Below are 19,246 nucleotides of genomic sequence, written 5' to 3'. Positions count from 1 at the left end.
GGTGCAGCGGCTGCAGCCGTATTTGAACATAGTTAAACGCCCACTTTCTATGTAGGTAGGCTATAGTATATTTTGTGTGATTTATGCAGCGCATTAGAGGAAAATGTAAGTAAACTAAAACAAACTCGAAGTCCATGAAAGGCATTGGATTAACTAACAAAAGAATCAACTACAAAATCATAAATTTCTCTAGGGTTTCTATGCCAATTTTTAACCATTTTATCACTAGTTGATGGTTGGATATTTTAAAAATGATTTTGCTTCTCAATTTCTATGTTGTTGTCATTATAACTGTTTAAGCTGCAGCATGTAATTGACTATAATGCCTGTTCCCGCTGCTGTTTCTACGATAATCTATGCTAATGTAAACACTGTAGGCCTAATAGGCTACGATTAATATTTTTGCGTAAATATACCCACATTGTGTACAAACGTCGTTTTCGTACATGAAATGGAAGGTAAAAGTTGGGCCCCCTCTAGAATACTTATTGCCCCCCTGGTGCTCTAAGCTAGTTACGGGCCTGCGCTAGCCTCAACGTCAACAAAAAGTTGACGCCGTAAATTGACGGCGTCAACGTAGGCTACCGTTCAACATTGCATTTTGGGATGGAAGATAGAAAATGTCAAGGATTGAAAATGATGGAATTGTTAGATGATGAGATAGAAAACAATCTTCTAGCCTATCATTCTACCTCAACTCCATCATTAAGTTTGCACCGCCATGGGCCCATATCAAAACATACAAAAGTTGTAAAATAAATTGAGTTTCCGTAAAAAAATTGACTTTCCGTTTGGTTACGTTTTTTAAACAGAAATATGACGACTTTTTTTCGTATTGAACCAGCGCGGTTGTTGGCGGACGATTGTTCAAGAAAGTGAAGTCGACAATATTCACACTTTTGTGAGTATACTTTCACTTAAGTTTAGACATTTCAATGCACTACATTGAAGAACATCGGTCTTTAATGATTCCGTTTCTGTGAACACTTGAACAATTATTCAAAGAGTGAAAAACAATGATATTGTGGGGCAGCATGCAAGTCACATATAAGTGCACGCCAGCTCACTCCGGTTGACGTGTTTGTGGTCTGTGAATCGCTGCAGCGGATGGAGTATTTTAACCACAGACGCTTTGATCATTAAGCGTTTTTTCCCTTGTAAACCAGTTGACTGCAGTCGTTGTGATCCTTCTGGCGGTCGGCCAGAGAGTTGATTCTTGCTTTGAACTTGGATAATGAAAGAAGAGAAAAGTGGTGGCGGGGTTAAATCAAGTCTAGTACCTCGTCGAGGTTGCTGCCTCCCTAACTCTGGACCGCTGGGCTACACTGAAGACGGCTAAACGTTCTCTTAATCTAGTTTCTGTCTAATGTTTTAAGAGCGCTTGCAATATTACGTGAAAGTAGCACTCCCTCTGCTGCGGCTGCCTGCAGATTGCATCTTCGCCTACGGTTACGACTAAGCGGAACGCAATTAACTGAATAGGCTACTAGTAGGCTATTATCTACGTGATTGCTTCAGCACAAATCTAAACACTTACCGTAGCCAGAGATGTACGTATGCGCCGCAAATTCTATGCCGCATATTTGCGGCGTAGACTTTTTGTTTGCGCTAACGCTTGCGCCACATTTTTTTGGATAGTTTGCGCTTGAGGCTGCGCCGTATAGTCAGGGATATCTAGAACAACGGGATTGCTGACTCTGTTTTGAAGTGGACAATAGGAGGGTTACTGCATCATTAGGCCTACTGCACAAACTAAAATGTGGATTTCTCAACATACAACCCATTTCTTGTTTTTAAAATGATGCTTGAAGATGAAATAATTTAAAAAAAAGCAAAAAAAATTTTGAAAATGTGGCCGTTTTTCCCCAAACCACCAAGTGGTGAAAAATACACAAATTTTAAACACAAATGTTTTTAATATCACTTACTGGATTTGAATCAAATTTTAACAGAATGTTTATAAGTATCAAGACTGAAGCTCTATGGAAGGAAATGAAGGTATTTTGAAAAAATAAAAAGTTATTCGAATTGTTGCATTTTTTAAAAAATTTTGATCCTCGGACATGAAACAAATGGGTGCCGACAGTATCATGAACAAAATTTCCAAAATTCTTTGACCAGAGGCTTTGCATGTTTATTCTGTCTGATAGTGTTAAAAATTTGAAAGCGATTGGCAAACAAATGAAAGAGATATTTGGGATTAAAATTTGGTACTTGGTCAAAAATCACATTTTACGAAAAACAACAATAAACATTTTCAACACCTTAAAGCCTCCTTTATTATAAGCAGACCCTTTTTTGCCTCTTCTTGGGTTTTTAATTTTTTCTTAAGTGCTTTTAATGTTTTTCTCCTGGCCATGGATGTGTCAAAGCTTCTTTTTCTTGATTTGTCAAGTCAAAACTTGTCGAGTATTTGGCAGATTTCTGAATATGCAGAGATTTTGCTACCGGTACTGTCTTGTTTTCCTAATTTTTTTTTGCTTCTTTTTCTTGCTTATGAGTGAATTTTCAGAACAGCACTGTTGGTGGCGTGTGTCTCCTGTAGAAGAATAGCCGTTACTTGGTTGGCCTTCACTATTTGTTCTAAGATGTCGATTTTAGACTTGGTCAGGCCTTCCACATTCAACTGCAGCAAAGTGATGCCTTCCCATACGACAACCGAAGTTGCCCGCCCTGAACAGCTATTAGACATGAAGGGCGCATGCTCTGGTTCGACATCACTCTGTACATGGATGGAGTTGCATGGAGCTCTGTGAGCTACAATTGCTGTCTCGATTTGTTGTCATTCGCTTGATTGCAAGAATCAATTACCAAGGCTCACCACTAGGAGGTTGACAACTTGAGCCCCTTTTTTTGCTGAAGTAGAAGGTTGGCAAAAAGGGCTTTGATCTTCTGTTGTTGGATGGCTTTCTGGTGTTACAGGAAAGGTTACACTTGTGTTACAGTAACAGTTCATCAAGTCTACCACCATTGTTAGGCTTACAACCAACCTTATCCAACTTTCTTTGTTTAGCAATACCACAAAATTGAATTTTCTTACTTTTTTTCATGTTTTTTTTATTTTCTATTTTTGATGACTAAAACTTGCCCAAAAGTGATGCAATAATCAATTAAATATGAAAACAAAAGCTGTGTTTAATACTCAATAGTCTTGGATGCCTAACAGCAAAAGTTTGCTTTAAAATGATGATCTTAAGTTATAGACAAGGCCAGCCATTAGTTGTTGCTATAGGCGTTGCTAGGGAAGATGCCTAGGAGTGCCCACTTTCAAGACCTTATTTTAGCTTCATAGCAGGGATATCTAGAAAAGGTGACTTCTCAACAGCGTAATTGACACGTGCTTTCGCTTTTTTCATTTTTGGGCGTTAACAGTGCTGACCCTTCTAGTGTCCATCGCTTTATCGAAATTTGCAAAGTCAGCAATCCCGTTGTTCTAGATATCCCTGCGTATAGTTTTCGCGGTTTTTTAGCGCATAGCGTCAACGCATACTTTTTAATGTCTTAGTTGTTGTTTGCAATTTTTTTTGTCAAACTGCGAAATGTTGACGTCTTGCAATTGCCCATTGTTCCAGTGTTGTGTCACAGTGTCATCTATTGTTCAGTCAGCTGGAGTTTGTTTGTATATCGCACTACTGCCTTTGACGCTAGAATCCCACGTGGAGACTGAAGTCTTGCAGAAAAAAAAGAAAGAATTAGTTAAAACAACTTAGGCCTACTGAGAAATTAATAAATTACGGGTCAGAACAGGAATGTAATGTAAGCAAGTAAGTAGGTAGGTTGGTAATGTCACCCATGTAAAATGTAAACAATGACTTGGCTTCGTAGTGTGAAGTATTTTTAGTCAAGCAGTGTTGAAGGCGTTTGTAAGCAATTGTGAGCACTTTAATTTATATTAGTTAAGTCTTGTATTTTGGGGAAAATCAGAAACTTCTCAGGCAATGAGCAGTGCAGCCTGTGTATCTAAACAAACTCAAATATTTGGTCTCCGACCGTGATTGCTTGCATGATGTTGTACTCTAAGTTATATGTTATATGTAGTACATTACTTTGCCTTTGCCGGTTATTCTTGTTGTAGGCTATGTAGCGTAGTAAGAGCATATATGGGTCTTCTTCTGCCCACAATAGCAAGTCTGCTAAATGCGTTTGCTGGAATAAGTGGCCTCGAACACTGTTCTCCGCTTCATAAAAGCCTTGTGCAGGGTATAAAAAACAGGTGAGTACTGAGCAATAGTTTTAATCCACAATTAAATTGCATAAACAGAATTACACTGTACTGTAAAAGTAATGTAAGCAAGTTTCGTTTGCGAAAAAGTTACCATTGACTTTACAGGTTTGGACGGTTGTTTACTGATGCGGATTCCATACTCGCCAGCGCCACACATCCGAATTACAGGCTTTCGCGGTGGCTCGATTGGTTGCCTGATGTCAATCCAGTGGAAATTTGAAAAATGGCCACTCGCCACATGTCAAAGTTGTTAAAAAACTCTGGGGCTGAGAGCCACTGCAACCAGACGAAGGAAGCCAGCGACAACGAACCCCGTGGGCTACTCCATGCTCTTTATGAGGACACTGGCGAAGACAGCATAGACGAGGTTGTAAAAGCGTACTTGGAAGAGAGGCCACACAAAGGACCATTAACCGTGGGCGGTTTTCCAACGAAAGATTTCCAAAATACTTTTTTTCGCTACAACACGCCAATACCTTCCAGTGCTGCGGTGGAAAGAATGTTTTCAATGGGCAAAGACATATTGAAACCAAAACACAGCAAAATGTCAGATGAACACTTTCAGATGCTTGTGTTTCTTCGTGGAAATTCAAAATAAAACTTATTTGTTTCGAGTGGTTTATACCGTGTGAATGTTTGGCACCTAGCAAAAAAAATGAGTTTGCGCTAGTGTATGCGCTAACGCTGACGCCGCCAACTTTTTTTACAAGTTGCGTTGACGCATGCGGCGTATAGTTTTTCGAACGTTTGCGTTTACGCTGACGGCGTCAATATTTTTTGTATGCGCGTACATCACTGACCGTAGCCTACCACACAATAAAAGCAAAACACACAAAAACAGCCGCACCCCAAGTTCTGTCAATTTGCAAAACATTTTGATGACACAACTGGAAGCATTTGTTACCAAAAGTGGTCGCTAACTGTCCGATTGCTTGCGGTCCATCATTGCCATCCTGACCATGCCATGACTTAACTTACGGATGAGTTCAATTACAATTTATTCCACAACACTTTTCATTAGGCTGTCATTTTCATTACTACATGTGTGCTGCTCTCTGTTTTTGTTTTATTTTTTGCTATTTGTTTTTTGAGTTTTGTGGCTGTGCTAACTACTGATATATAGCCTACTAGGCCTACATAGTTTTTCATTCAGGCACGTTTTAAACCTTTCAAGGTTTTGCCTCCTTTTCCCGTTCGTTAACGTGCTGGTAGGTTTATATCAATTTTTATAGTTAGTATCTTTTTTGTCCCGGACGCGTTAATGACGAAAAATAAAATGATTGATTGATTTAGCAAATTGTTGAAAATGTTTTATTCCCTTTTCAATGTGGCGCGATGAAAGCAAGTAAAAAACTGTAAATTTTACGCATGACTGCGTTCTCCTAAAGCAACAGCAAACAATTTCTGTATTCTTTCATGAAGGCCCGCGGTTTGTGAAAACAGTGCAATTTTAGTATAAATTCTTCTTTGAAGTGCTAATCTTTCGCACATTGTAGTCGGATCGGCAGTGTTAAAGAAAAGGTACTAAGAGGTTGTGCGCACATTTCAGACAAAACAATGGCCCAAGAACAACCAGCTCAATTGAGGTACAGTATATATGAGTGGGGATAAGTTGTTCTTTTAAGTCATCCATAGAGTTTACATGCTTAAAATGCAATCAATCATTTTATTTTACGTCATTAACGCGTCCGGGACGAAAAAGATACTAACTACAAAAATCGATATAGACTTACCAGCACGTTAATGTAATGAACGGGAAAAGGTGGCAAAACCTTGAAAGGTTTGAAACGTCCCTGAATGGAAAATCATGTAGTAGGCTATATATCAGTAGTTAGCACAGCCACAAAACCCAAAAAACAAATAGCAAAAAATAAAACAAAAACAGAGAGAAGCACACATGTAGTAATGAATGACAGCCTATTGAAAAGTGTTGTGGATTGAATTTGCCAGTTCCAATATTGATGTGGATGAGCAGTCCTAATAATATTTTTCAAAATGCGAGTTGTTGAATCCTGCTCGCTTTGACTTTAGCACGTCTTTTCCAAGCAGAGGAATATCTTTCCACAACAGCACTGGAATGAATGGGGTGTTGTATTTAATAAAAAGATGTTATAAATCAGCACAAGGAAAGCTCAAGGACTTGCTTCGGTCTGAAAAAAAGTCTGTCTCAATTGACTTCTCTTTCTGCACCAACATTTCATGCGATAGCACCAACAAACCAAAAATTCTTATTCACAGTTGTGACTGGTGTTGGTGTCACACTTGTCGATATCAACGCGGCTTTATGTTTCCCGCAATAGTAGAACAACTTCTGCTTTGATTTTGTTCTGCATTGTTTCCATAAAAATTCTCCAAAAGCAAGTCATTCTTTTCACTTTAAGTTGGAAAGTAGCTGGAGTGCGACTGAAAGAAATGTAGCACCACTCCACAACTGCAATATTAAAAAAAAGTAGAACCGTTGCGTCAGCTGCTACTCCAACAAAAAAGTAGCATGCTACTGCCCACCTCTGCTTCTTTGACATGTTCCATTCTGCATAAATAGAATTCACCAGTTATTTTTTTGTGACTTGATTATTTTCATTTGTTCCTAACTTCTCCCTGTTTTTCTTATTGGTTATAATTCCGTATTTTTTAACTAAATTTTACTCTTTGTTATGGACGGCTGGACGCCATTTGGTTTTAGTGGTGTTTCTTTTTAACATTTGTTTACCTTAGTTCTATAAGAACTCAGTTTGTAGGTTACAGATGACTTGTTGACTCTCTGTGGCCTTTTTCGCTGTCTCCTTTTCATTCAGTGGGAATTGTTGGTTATTAATTCCTTCATAGTTAATAATCTCATAGTATCTACTGAATGGAAACATAGATTTGATTGATTGAGACTTAGCATTCCTAGTTTGCTGTTATTCTTTCGTTTTTTTTTTAAGTAATAATTTTATCTTTTACCATTTTTTTCAAAATTTGATGTATTTTGCCAAATTTGTTAGGTTTGTCTAGCAGTTCTACAATGTCAATATTTTAAGCCTTTTAAACTTTTATTTCAGATTTGTTTAACATCCGGGTCTGCATCTGCTTCTATGTATCCATGGGTATTGGGTATGATATTCATTGATTACGGGAATCTTACTTTTACGACCAAAAAAATTCTTTGCAAGCTTTGTCAGCTGGTAGTTATGCATACTTGTAGAGACTCTGAACTATTGACACAGGCCCAGTTACTGAGATTACTGAGATTATTAGCTTACATTAACAGAAAACCATACTTTTCAAACAAGTCTTGTTTTCTGTTAATTATTCTATCCACAAGTTGCCGCTTGGGGATGGCTCAACAGATAAGGCGTTGGCTTTCCAATTATGCAAACCTGGTTTGACTCCCGGCTTCGGCTGGTTGTTGAAAACACCACTCACTCCTACCTAGGTGTTATAAATTAGGTTGACATAATTAGCTTTGTCTGGACAGCTTTGTCTGATGCAAATAAATTATTATTATTATTAATTACTGCAGAATGGTGGCCGAGTGAAAGGAACTGGCCACCCTGCTCTCCTTGGTGCTGAAGGCTTGGTACACGGGACCACCTTCACTATTTTAGTTGTCACGGAATGGACAGCTGTCCTGTCCTTGAAATGCTGTGTTCAACTGATGTGTTTACCATGCATTTTATTATTATTACTGGATCTATGTCCTACTATAATATATTTTTATTTATTAACTTGATTCTGCATTCTTTTGATATTTCCATGTGTTTTTGTAGGCTACTATGTGTAAACTGAGTAATACTGATATAATTAACAGAGTTTTTTTTTTTTTTTGTAAAACCATGCTAAGTGCTCATCACTCCCTTTACAGAGCAACCGTTTTTTTTTTTTCAGTGATTGATGCATTTAAATCTTCCGCATGGAGTTGTAGTCAACTCATCTCCTGATAGCTTCTCAGTTATTTATCCACTTTGTATCTGTAGTCTTTTATTGATATGTTGTCTACAATGATTACATTATCTATGTGTTTTATTTTCAACTGCACCACTGTCAAGTTCTATTCAAGCAAGCCATTTGACTGATCATTGATATATTGAGCAGCATCTTGACAATATCTGGGTACTCCTCTAATATAAATAAATCTTTGACTTCTCATGTTCTTTCTATCTTCACTTAATATTAGCCTCAAAATGTTTCAGTTGTGCTTCATGTACTCTTTGTTGTTTACTAGTTTATCTTCTACATGTTACATTTATCTGATGCACTGCAGGCCTTAAAACTCGTGTTTTTTTCCGGCAGCCATCGTGGCCTACCGAGTGCTCCTTCTCGGCGGCCAAATCTGCGTGCTTGGAGGCCAAAATACAAATAACGATAGCACAAGTAAATAGACTTAAACTTGCAACAATGCCAAAATGATCACTTAGTGTTGTTGAAGTCTGGGCGACGTCCTGCTATAGAATCGTTGTACCACGCAATAACTGCTTTATCGGGATTGTAATCCGGTATTGCGGGACCATCTAACGACACTAAATTGTTTCAACTGCATACCACCTTTCATAAACCTGACCATGGCATTTATACCGTTATAATGTCACCATTTAGGGTGTGAAGTCACACAGCGGAAACATTTCTCAATTCTGAAGACACGTGTTCCCCTCGGATGTCAACTAACCTACCCAGACAACAAAATCTGTCATTTTTACATTGATTCTACGTTTGCAGTCGTTAAATCAGGGTAAAAATGACGAATTTTGTTGTCTGGGTAGTTCTCCTTTTTAACAACGATTCAATGTCGACAACATTGAATCTACATAAAAACGACAACATTGCCAGCCAATGTAAATGAGCATTTCGGATTAACACTTTGTTAAAATAAACGTCGGGAATTACAAACAAGACTCATAGCTGGAGATCGCAGCTGGATATTTTCCATACAATAGCAAATGCTCCCTCACAATACAACAGTGGTGATTATGATGCGCTGACCTAATTCTGCGTCACTCTTTGATACTAGATATTTTCGACAGTTAATCCACAATTATTCTATTGCAAAATTAAGTAATTAGCTAGAAGAAATCTGCGGCCAAATTGGCCGACTGAGAAGGTAGCACCGGCGGTCATTCAAGCACTACTTAGCGGCCATGGCCGCGATGGCCGCCGGCCGCTTTAAGGCTTGCACTGATCTGGCAGGCTTTTATGACAAAAGCAACTGCTAAAGTGGCCAGTGAAATGCAATTCAAATGTTAAAATTTAAAAAAAATCAGAGCTTCTCATGTCATGTAATTCCACCAAAATAACACTCCCTTTCCATCAATTTTGAATTAGAGGTTAAAAAATTTCGTAAATCAGTAGACTACTGCTTTTGTGTTACGTAGCTTATGAAGCTTCAACCATTTTAGGCCTGATCAAGTCATCAATTCAAGCCAGCTGAAGGAGAGGCTTTCAAAAGAAGATATTTACGTGATTGATGTGAGAAATCCACCCGAAATTGAAAGCAGTGGCTTCATTAAAACTAATCGATCTATTAACATTCCTCTTCCTCATCTAGGTAAGTTTGTGATTTAAGTTGTTTGCTGTAAATTAAAACAACGTTGTTATGCTAGCCTGGCCATCAATAATTTGTTGTCCAGTTTCAGTAGGCCAGTGTTTACAACGGAAAGAAGAAGTTACGATGATAAGATATGTCATCATAGGTGCCTAAGCCGCGGGGGCCAGGCCCCCCGAGGTAACCACTAACCAACGCAACAAGGGCTGGTACAAACTGCATGGCGCACACACGACCGTTGCCATAGAAACCCGATCAAAGGCGGGAATATGCGCATTTTTTGTTTCATTTGCAACACGAAAACGGGCGTATTACGGCGAATTGAAAGCAGTCCGTCATAAGTTGCGATATTGTAGTGAAAAGGGAGCAATGTCAAGTCGAAAACTTAATCAAACGTCTCTCCGTAACTATTTTGCAAGGGCTGTTTATAAATGTCAGCAACTTTCAAATTTATTCAAGGTGACGTGCTGTTGAATTGATGTAAACATGAATGATTTTGCTTTTAACAGGTATATTTTCAAGCGTATGATCAAGTTAGCATTTTCATTCCATTTGCAGTATACCTTTAAGTAAACCTTTTCGTCTCTTGTTTCATGCTAATAAATCTAGATCGTTGCTAAACTTTATGTTGTGCTTAGCTTAAAGAGTCGCAGCCCATCAACCGCTATCCGCTAGCCCACGCAGGCGCATGGCATGTTTTTGCTTAACTGAAGTGGTCGAGTTTTGTTTATAGTAATTAACGGTAGATCGAACGTAGCGATAACTCCGAGTGTGGCAATAAAAGCAATCCTAATGTGACGACATAATTACGTCATCCATCTGCGTGACATTTTGCTGAATTTACGTTGCTTCTGTCTGATGAAACACGCTTTCGCCCCCACGACCAAAAAAATAGTTAGCCGCCTATGTATGTCATTATGGGTTCAATAGTTTTCCTTTTCATGGCCCTATACCCACTAGTGGCTCTAGAAAGTTTTGTTTTGGTGCACCACGCTTTTGTTGAAGCAAATTTTTAGTAAGAGAAAGACAATACAAAAGTTGTGAAGAGATAAATGTTGAAATAAGGTGTTCTGGGTGCCAAGAATGTTGTTTGAAATGGACGCTTTATTATGGCGACCGTGATCATTCTAATCAAGGGAATTCACAAGCTTTAGTTTAAAACTGAAGAATTTAAAACCAGAGTTTTCACTTTTAGTTGCAGTATGCCATGCTTCGATTTCAGGTGAAATCACAGTTTACTAATTTTTTTTATTTAAGAAAACAATAAAAAATAGGCTATCAATTTGTTTTTTTATGACCTTGGATACTGTATAGCAGGGCTACTCAACTGGCGGACCGCGGTCCGAATCCAGACCTTCTGGGTGTTGATGGTGGACCTCGGGCTTCTGGAAGAATAACCTCATTGCCACGTTTCAGGGCCTCTTTAAACAGATTTCTATTGGGAGGAAGCAATTTTCTCTGTGATTATTTTAGTAGTCGGGAGGGGGGGGCTTTGTCCCCCAGCAGTCCAGCACTTTGTCAACAATCCACGTCGAGTTGCATTTTACCTAAAAAAATGATTCGACACTGGTACTGATTAACTTTCGTCGTTGCGTGGGAAATAACTTATTCAACGGACCGTTAAAAGTATTCAATTTGTCAAACTGGACCTTTGTTAATATTAGTTGAGTAACCCTGCTGTATAGCATGAAAAAAATTTTTTCGGTTGCTAAAAAAGGGATTATTTGCAGCAGTGTTTAACTCTGAAGTGTCAAAAGCATTGCTATTTGATGGACCATGTTTCCTTTCTGAACCCTAACCCTATAAATTTTTAGATTTGTGATTAATGAAATTTGTGAGTTGGAGGTGTGACAAAATTATGTAGGCTACAATCAGTTCTGCTGCTAGAAGCTAATTATTGTCCGAAACAAAACAACTTCGCCTCGCCTAATGAATCGTCTGTTGAAAGCGAGATATGTAGGTTGTATGACTCATGATATGGGAAAGGGACCACAAACGTTATACTGTATTGCAGGGTATACAACTACTGTACATAAAATCAATAAAGCGCATATTTTTTAGGAAGTGAACAGTTTCATGCAAGCACAGTAAGTGCGCGCACGCGCAGTGAAAGTGCCGTAGAGATCAAAAAAGACCATGGATCGGCTATATCTATGGCGCCGTAGACATAGCCACTTATTTTTTATCATGGAGCCGTGACATTTAAATGTTTCCAAATATTGAATAAAGGGTGGGGTTGCAAAGTGGATTTTTTATTGCCTTTGAAAACATTTCCCCAGACTACTATCGTTTGTGCTTCACTGAATTCTTTCTTCAATCCTCCAGCTTCCTTGTAAATGTTGACCGCAAGACTTGTTTTAGTCAATTCTCACCACAAACCACCCAGATCAACTGACGTAAGACCAGTTTAGTTACACGCATTGTGTATGAAATAATCTTTTCTTTGAAATAATCAGAAAAAAACAAAGTTTAATGAACAATATCTTACACTTAGAGAAACAACCGTGGTTGTTTAATACAGGTAGTAGCCTAGGCCTAGTGTTTCCAATTTGAAATAGAATTTCAAAACCCGGATTTCGAGTATTTGACAAACATAAGCCCGGGTTTTTTCCGGTTTTGCATCAACTGCGATTTGGACAGTAGATCACTTAAAATATACAAAGACAACAAAAAATACACTTTAACTGAATGATTATCGCTAAAACATGTTGTTTTCAAGTGATTTTTATAAAATTAACGCCCGAAATCAAAGTGTTGAGACTTTTATCGTTTCGTCTATTTCCCAGTTTTGTGACGAATAGTCTTATGGATGCATAAGCAGCTTCTTTGGGCTCCACTGAGATGAGTTGGTTGTAAGCTTGAAGCATTAAGCAAGATAGATTTTTTTTTAATTTTCAGGTCTTTTGTTTGTAGTCTAGCTGGATAAAACACATCGCTTTTTCACTATTCTTTGATGTGGTGGTATGGCCTCGCAGTTGTCATTTTCACCTTTCAGAAACAAAGCGAATAGCTCAGAAAGAATCCCCACTTTGGACTTGGTACCTTTAATGAGTTCAACCATCACTTTTTCGGTCCAGTTCTTTATGATCGTCAAGACTATGTTGATAGAATCTTTCCGAAAGAGATTTTGCTAAGAATGTATTTTTACCTTCCGATTTTTATGTCTGAATTGGTCTTCGTATTGCATATGGTAGCTGGGAGACTTTCAATATTTGAATCATAGAATCAGTTCCACATGTTCCCTTTTTTGAAGTCGTTTTTTTTCTATTTTTCTTCGTACACTTTAGTATCAGTCAAGCTGTACGAGTGTACGTTACTGTTCACCCTCTGTTTTTTACTCATTTATTCCATTTGATATAAATCTTTTTCACACTCTGTCTGAAAACCCGGGTTTCTTGTTTTTAAAACCCAGGGTTCAGGTAACAAAAATAGCCAGGAAACCACGGGTTTGGGAAAACCCCGGATTGAAAACGTTACCAGGTAACCATAGGCGCCGACTTTTATTTTTGCACGGGGTGGCGGATAGCCCAATATGGCAACCTAAAAACCTTCAAACTGCATATTTTGTTTGATTTTTACTAAGCGTGTTTCGTAGATGCAATTGTCTTTTCACATCGGATTTGTAGCTCGATAATTTACAAAGCAACTTTAAAACAAAGCACAGGAGGTATGTCGTGAATTTTATTGTTACGTTGCTGCTCTGACACTTAACATTTGGCAAAAGTATTTTTGCGAACAGCAGCTCTGTCAATCCAACTGTTAATCAACTGGTCAAGTTGTAACCGTGAAGCTTCAGCTTGATAAACATTTAAAATTAGGACGTGGTTCAATCGCTGTTGCGTCATGGTAGATCGCAAGTAGGTTTTTATGCACCTGAGTGCACTAAAACTAAACGATCGCTCCGCCTCGCAGATGGTGGAAGGCAACGATAAGTATATTTTCACAATGCAGACCACGTTTGGAAGCATTAATGAAATTGTTGCTTCCAAACGTGTTGCTTGTGTTGCTTCCAAATTGTTGCTTCCAAATAGATCAAGCAGTTGCGACAATCATATGGACTCCATGCTGTAGATTAAAATTTTTCAAAAAAGATTTTTGAGGAAGAAATGGAAAGATCGTATTTTATTGATTAATAAATCCCATTGTAAACCTAACAAATGTAACAATGACTTATGACAAGTAACAAATAAAACGATCGCAACAACAACAAGGAAAAAACTCGTAGCCACGTGTTGCGTAATCTTCACGTAGCTTGCTTGATGTTACGCGAGTATCATGCTTGTGACAAAAATAATCATTTTCTTCGCAATACTGTATTGGTTCACTTCTTGCTTTACGTTGACTTGAAGCGAAAACCAATGATCAAAAAAAGATTTAAACGCCCGTTCAAATTACATTTATTTGCAGTAAGTACTAAGTAATGTAACCTAAACGGGGTGGCTGCCACAGCGGTTACGGGGTGGCGTGGCCACCCCGTAACCCCGTAAGTCGGCGCCAGTACAGGTAACCATGTTTGGTCATAATTTGTAAGTTGTGAACTCTGTTCTAATATTGATTGTCCATTGCGTCCTGTAAAAGAAAAATTGCAAGTAATTGATAAGCTGTCAATTTCACAACCTTGCTGTATAGACCAGTGGATTTACTTCACAAGCACACAAGTCTCAAACTATGTGCTGAGTCATTGCTGCAGATGTTGCTTTGTATTAACACCGATGTGAAATGCCAATACGTAGGTATCATATTGCAGTTAGTAACCGACAGCTACTCCTGTGTAACCTTAAATATTGTATGGGCAGATTGATCCGATCACCTTGAGTAGGCTACTTGACAGTTACGCCTCTCATGATTGTAGGGTGTGGTTGTTTCTGAGCAACGGTAAGGTTCACTATTCGGAGATGTCTATTGAGTGTGATACCAACCTGCCTGTTTTAAGCACGCTTTTACTTTGCCGTTTTATAGCGTCTACAAACTACTTCCTTGCTTGCCATATTATCGCAAGTATTATTTTTCGCTAATGAAGGTCAGAAACAAAGATAAACTAAATGTCCATACAGGCTTGTTTTGCATTTCTTTCCTTGAAAATGTGAACAGGTTTAATCTTTGTTAAAATGATAGAAAAAAAAAATTTTCCCCTACATTAAAAAAGATTGCGGCCCAACTCAGCGCTTTTATGACCTAATTTTCGGTTTCACTTGATGGTTTGAGGATCACCGTTGTAAAACATTTTTGTAGCTATCGCCAAATAAATTTATGCATAACCCCACCCTCGCAGGGGGCCCACTTGTGGATTTAAAAGGGGAGACGATCCACTCACGGCACTGCTTTTGATCACTGAGATTCGTGAGTCCGTAACGTCACAAACTTTTTACCTTTTTTTGTAAAGTTGATTGTTGTCCATGAAACAGCAACATCACTTCTACCTTTACTAATCATGTGGGAAAAGTGAGATACACAGGTTATATGACACTTGATAAGGGGAGAAGTGGGCCGACGGCAAATGTGAGGCTGTATTGAGAAGAGAGTGAATCAAATCAAGAAATACTTTATCTTTGTCCAAATAGATCTACTGAATAAAACCTATCGGTGGCAAAAAAGGAATTTGAATTGCCTTTGAAAACATTTTCCAAGACCAGGCCTGGGTGTGCGCTCCAATCAATTTTCTATCCATTGCTGCACCAGCATCACAAATTGTGACTTCAAGACTCTTTTAAGTCAACGCCCAGCTTATTAAAACTATTCTAAACAATCGACGCAAGGCCCAGTTTGGAACAGATGATATCATATTTCCTGCCAGACGAACGTTATTTTTGTTAGCATGCGGTGAGTGTTAGGCGTGCAAAAAGTACATATATACATATTATGTTTTGTTAGATTTTAACGTGGAAAGGTCAAACGAACAAAAAGCAAATCTGTGTTAGACAAGATCTTAACGATACAATTTTGATTTAGGTTCGTGAAAAGCGAAGTCTAGTCAATTATTGATTGTCAACAGCGCATAATCTATGAACGCTACTTTTACGACCTTCCTGTTTAGGCCAGTGTCTTATGCATACAAATTAAGTGATGAGTCATTGGTGTTGTACTGTAGGTGTACCTTTGTAAAGGCACCTATGTAAGAGGTATCACATTCCATTTTAGTCGCCGACAGTTACGTTTTGTGACCGTAAATAAAGTATGGATAGATTGATACGTTCAGCGCCGCTTCGCTTGAGTACGTGGCAGTTACGCCTGTCAGGATTATAGGGTACGGTTGTTTCTGAACAACAATGAGGTTCACGATTTATAGATCGCCTTTTGCGTGTGGTATCAACCTGCCTGTTACAAAAGGAAGAGCAAATTCTAAAAAAATTAGCAATTAAAACTTTGCCCACATCGCTTGGCACACAATAGCAGATGTATACCGATAGTGATAGGTTACCCTTACCAACGAAGTAAACTCTTCACAATTCTTTATATGACGTAGGCTTTTATGTAATGTATGAATATCTTCTAGCAAAAATGTCATCCTTGACGTCATTTTTGAATATTTATAGATTTACTGTGTTAGTCTGCACGCCATCAGCATCGGTGGAAAGCGATAGAAAACTATCTCTCGGTTTTCTATGCTTAGTGCGTAGTAGAGCATATTTAGGTTGTCATTTCGGTCCCGTCCATGTTTTAATGTTCGTGTTTTATCGCTTCTACTTTTTTCTAAACCCTTGCTATGTTGTGGGAAGTAAATTTTTTTCTGCAAAAGTCAGAAATAAAAGTAAACCTAAATTGTCCAAGCATCCCAGACGGTAAAATCCTTCATTTTTACGTCTGCAGACGTCGGATCTGCAGACGTACATTCAACGTCTGCAGACGTTGGATCCAATGTAAAAATGATGGATTTTGTTATCTGAGCAATAACTAAGTCAAGAATTCAAGATGTCGTATGGTTCGCACTGTCTGAGTGCCATAAATCAGGTGTCGGCAAGCTTTTCCGCACTACAGACTGGTTTGAGGCAGGCATTATTTTGCGCACCGGCCATCAATGAAACACAAAGTCATATGCTTAGTGCATACACAATACCACATACGTTACAACTCATTAAGTCACCTCAATGCTGACAAACCTGGCTTGTTTTGCAGGAATTAGCTGCTACCATCCCACCTAGTGATTATTGTAGCCAGTGTTTTAATGACACCAACAATGTGTTCGTTATGCCCAGCCTACTTTACAGTTTTTGTTTGGTTCGTGGTTGTTTAGCTGTTTATAAAAGAAACTTTACGAAATTTTTGTTTTTTTTGTTTGAGTAATTTTTGCAGCAAACGTTTACTAGTTATTAAAAATAAAATTTATATTTTAGCACTATTCCGGTTAATCAAAAACATTTGGATATTTTGTAGCAATTTGGCCTTAGTTTTGCGCAACCCGGTAACAAATTCTTCACGGACCGGCACCGGGTGGTTGCCGACCCCTGCCGTAAACAACAACTACAGTTACGCATTGAAAGAAATCCAATCCAGTTAGCCCCCTTATTTTAGTTTTAGATTTGACTAAAAATTAGTTTTTTTCTTGCACCTACATGTATTTTCTTTTTATTGTTTCATATATCTCCATATGGATGTGTAACATGTATGCATATCTAAAGCAAATAAATAAACTAGTCTGCTTTATATACAATTAGGCAGCCATACAGCCTTTCTGAACCACAAAGTAAATAGTTGCAAACTAGAAATTTTTCTTGCACCGTATGATTTGTGGTAGTAGCCCAGACAGCAAAATCTGCCATTTTTACATTACTTCAATACAACATTACTACATTACATTACAACAATATCAAAATGACACATTTTGCTGTCTGGGAGGCTATAGGTTAACAGCTTAATATTTTTTCTAGTGGCTTTAAAACCAATTTAATCTCCACATATCATTGTTCAGTTTAATTTCATTATTTTGTAACATTTTTAGAGGCAGCCTTAGACTCTTCCAACGACGTATTCAAACAGAAGTATGGCATCGATAAACCAATTGGAGAGGGCTCGGATCTGGTGTTTCACTGCGGAGTCGGCAGAAGAGGAGTCAAAGCTGTGCTAGCTGCGGAAAAACGTGGATTGACAAAGTATTAACAACACAGATTAGTTTTTTTTTTATTTACGTGTGGAAACCTAAGGGTGTTTGTTTCTGGAAGTTGAGGAGGGGCTCTTCAAATATCACATGACCCTATTTTCTGATTTTTCTCCAACCCTCGTGTATGACAACCCTTATAGCTTTCCAATGGCGTCAACGCTTCGTGATAGTTTAACAAGGCAAAAAGTTGTCTATTTTGAGCCAAAAGATGAGCAATGGTGCAAATAAACTTTTGGGCCTAAGTAGGGCAAAGATAGCTCACCTACCACGCTGTTTGTGATGTTTCTGGTCCAAGAGGCGTTTCCATTCCCCTTATTTCAACTGGCATGCCTGAAGGTGGTCAGGAAGATTGGGTTCCTTGTCGTCCACTTAATCTAAATCTTCTCAATCACCGGGCGTGCGCCTAGATACGACAAACAAAAGAAAACTGGTGTCAGGCTGTATGGCACAATGTCTTTCAATGACCAGGGCACAGTGCAAATGGAATAAACATTTCTGCAAAGGCTGTTAAGTTATCTTGCTATATAAGGCAAGTAATTTTCATTCAGTTTGCGGCTGTTGGAATACCCTATAGCACTAAAGACGATATTTTTGTTTGAAGGGTTTTAACGTGCCATACAATGATCATTAAAAAATAAAAATACGGAAAATTGTTGTTTCTCTGTATTTCTATGCTCTTTCAGCAACATGGAAATATTATAAAATTGAAAGACTGCAACTTTGTATATTACTAGATTGCAGTTTTTTTCAATGGTTTTCTATGTACATTCTTTGTTTAGAGCTCTAAACCTAGAGGGCGGATTCAACAAGTGGGTTTCTGATGGATATCAAAATTAAAACAGCTGACTTCCCTTTAGAGAAGAAGATGTTTTTGATTGTGAGAAACAAACATGAATTTTATTGTTAATCGAAAAAAGAAACTATTTCAAGAAACTATTTCACTTTGCACATGAGCATGCACAAAGTTTAGACTAATTGTATATACTTTAATTTTAGCTATTATTTCATATTTTAGTTTTTAATTGTAGCTCCATAGTGTGTAGGCTAATTAACCAATTTCATGATATGGCGTTTATAAAAAAAATTGAGATTAATAAAAATATTATGAGAATAATTTCTTGTCATTTTCATGCCTTGGACCATAAGCTGCTATAAGCGACAGCCTACAAGCCAATTAACCAGAAAATTTCGCGAATCGTGGAACGCTTTCGAGAATGTAGCGTAGTCTACATAGGTTTAGTAGGCTAATGATGATTCGATTAGCATGAAGTTGTTATCTGGATAGGCTTACTAAATTCCGTGTCTATAATCAGCCATGAATACAAAAACATATAAATAGAAAGAAGATAAAACACGGTTTAATCGGGACCAAACCAAATAAGTTTGGTTAAGCGGGTAATTCCATGTA

The 19,246-nt window shown here is 38.1% G+C and overlaps 1 protein-coding gene across 1 annotated transcript; it reads left to right on the top strand.

Moving 5' to 3' along the window:
• Positions 1–5,632: 5,632 nt before the first annotated feature.
• On the top strand, positions 5,633–18,952 carry LOC145787633 (rhodanese domain-containing protein CG4456-like). The gene is made up of 4 exons (XM_082599413.1): positions 5,633–5,811; positions 9,598–9,746; positions 17,680–17,830; positions 18,618–18,952. Exons 1-4 carry the CDS (start codon positions 5,783–5,785, stop codon positions 18,673–18,675), a joined length of 387 nt encoding a protein of 128 aa, XP_082455539.1. The 5' UTR covers positions 5,633–5,782; the 3' UTR covers positions 18,676–18,952.
• Positions 18,953–19,246: the final 294 nt, after the last annotated feature.

This window comes from Aplidium turbinatum, chromosome 18 (genome assembly GCF_918807975.1).
Source record: "Aplidium turbinatum chromosome 18, kaAplTurb1.1, whole genome shotgun sequence".
Classification (NCBI taxonomy): Eukaryota; Metazoa; Chordata; class Ascidiacea; order Aplousobranchia; family Polyclinidae; genus Aplidium; species Aplidium turbinatum.
Note: the sequence above shows the minus strand (reverse complement) of the source record. Positions and strands in the feature narration are given on the sequence as shown.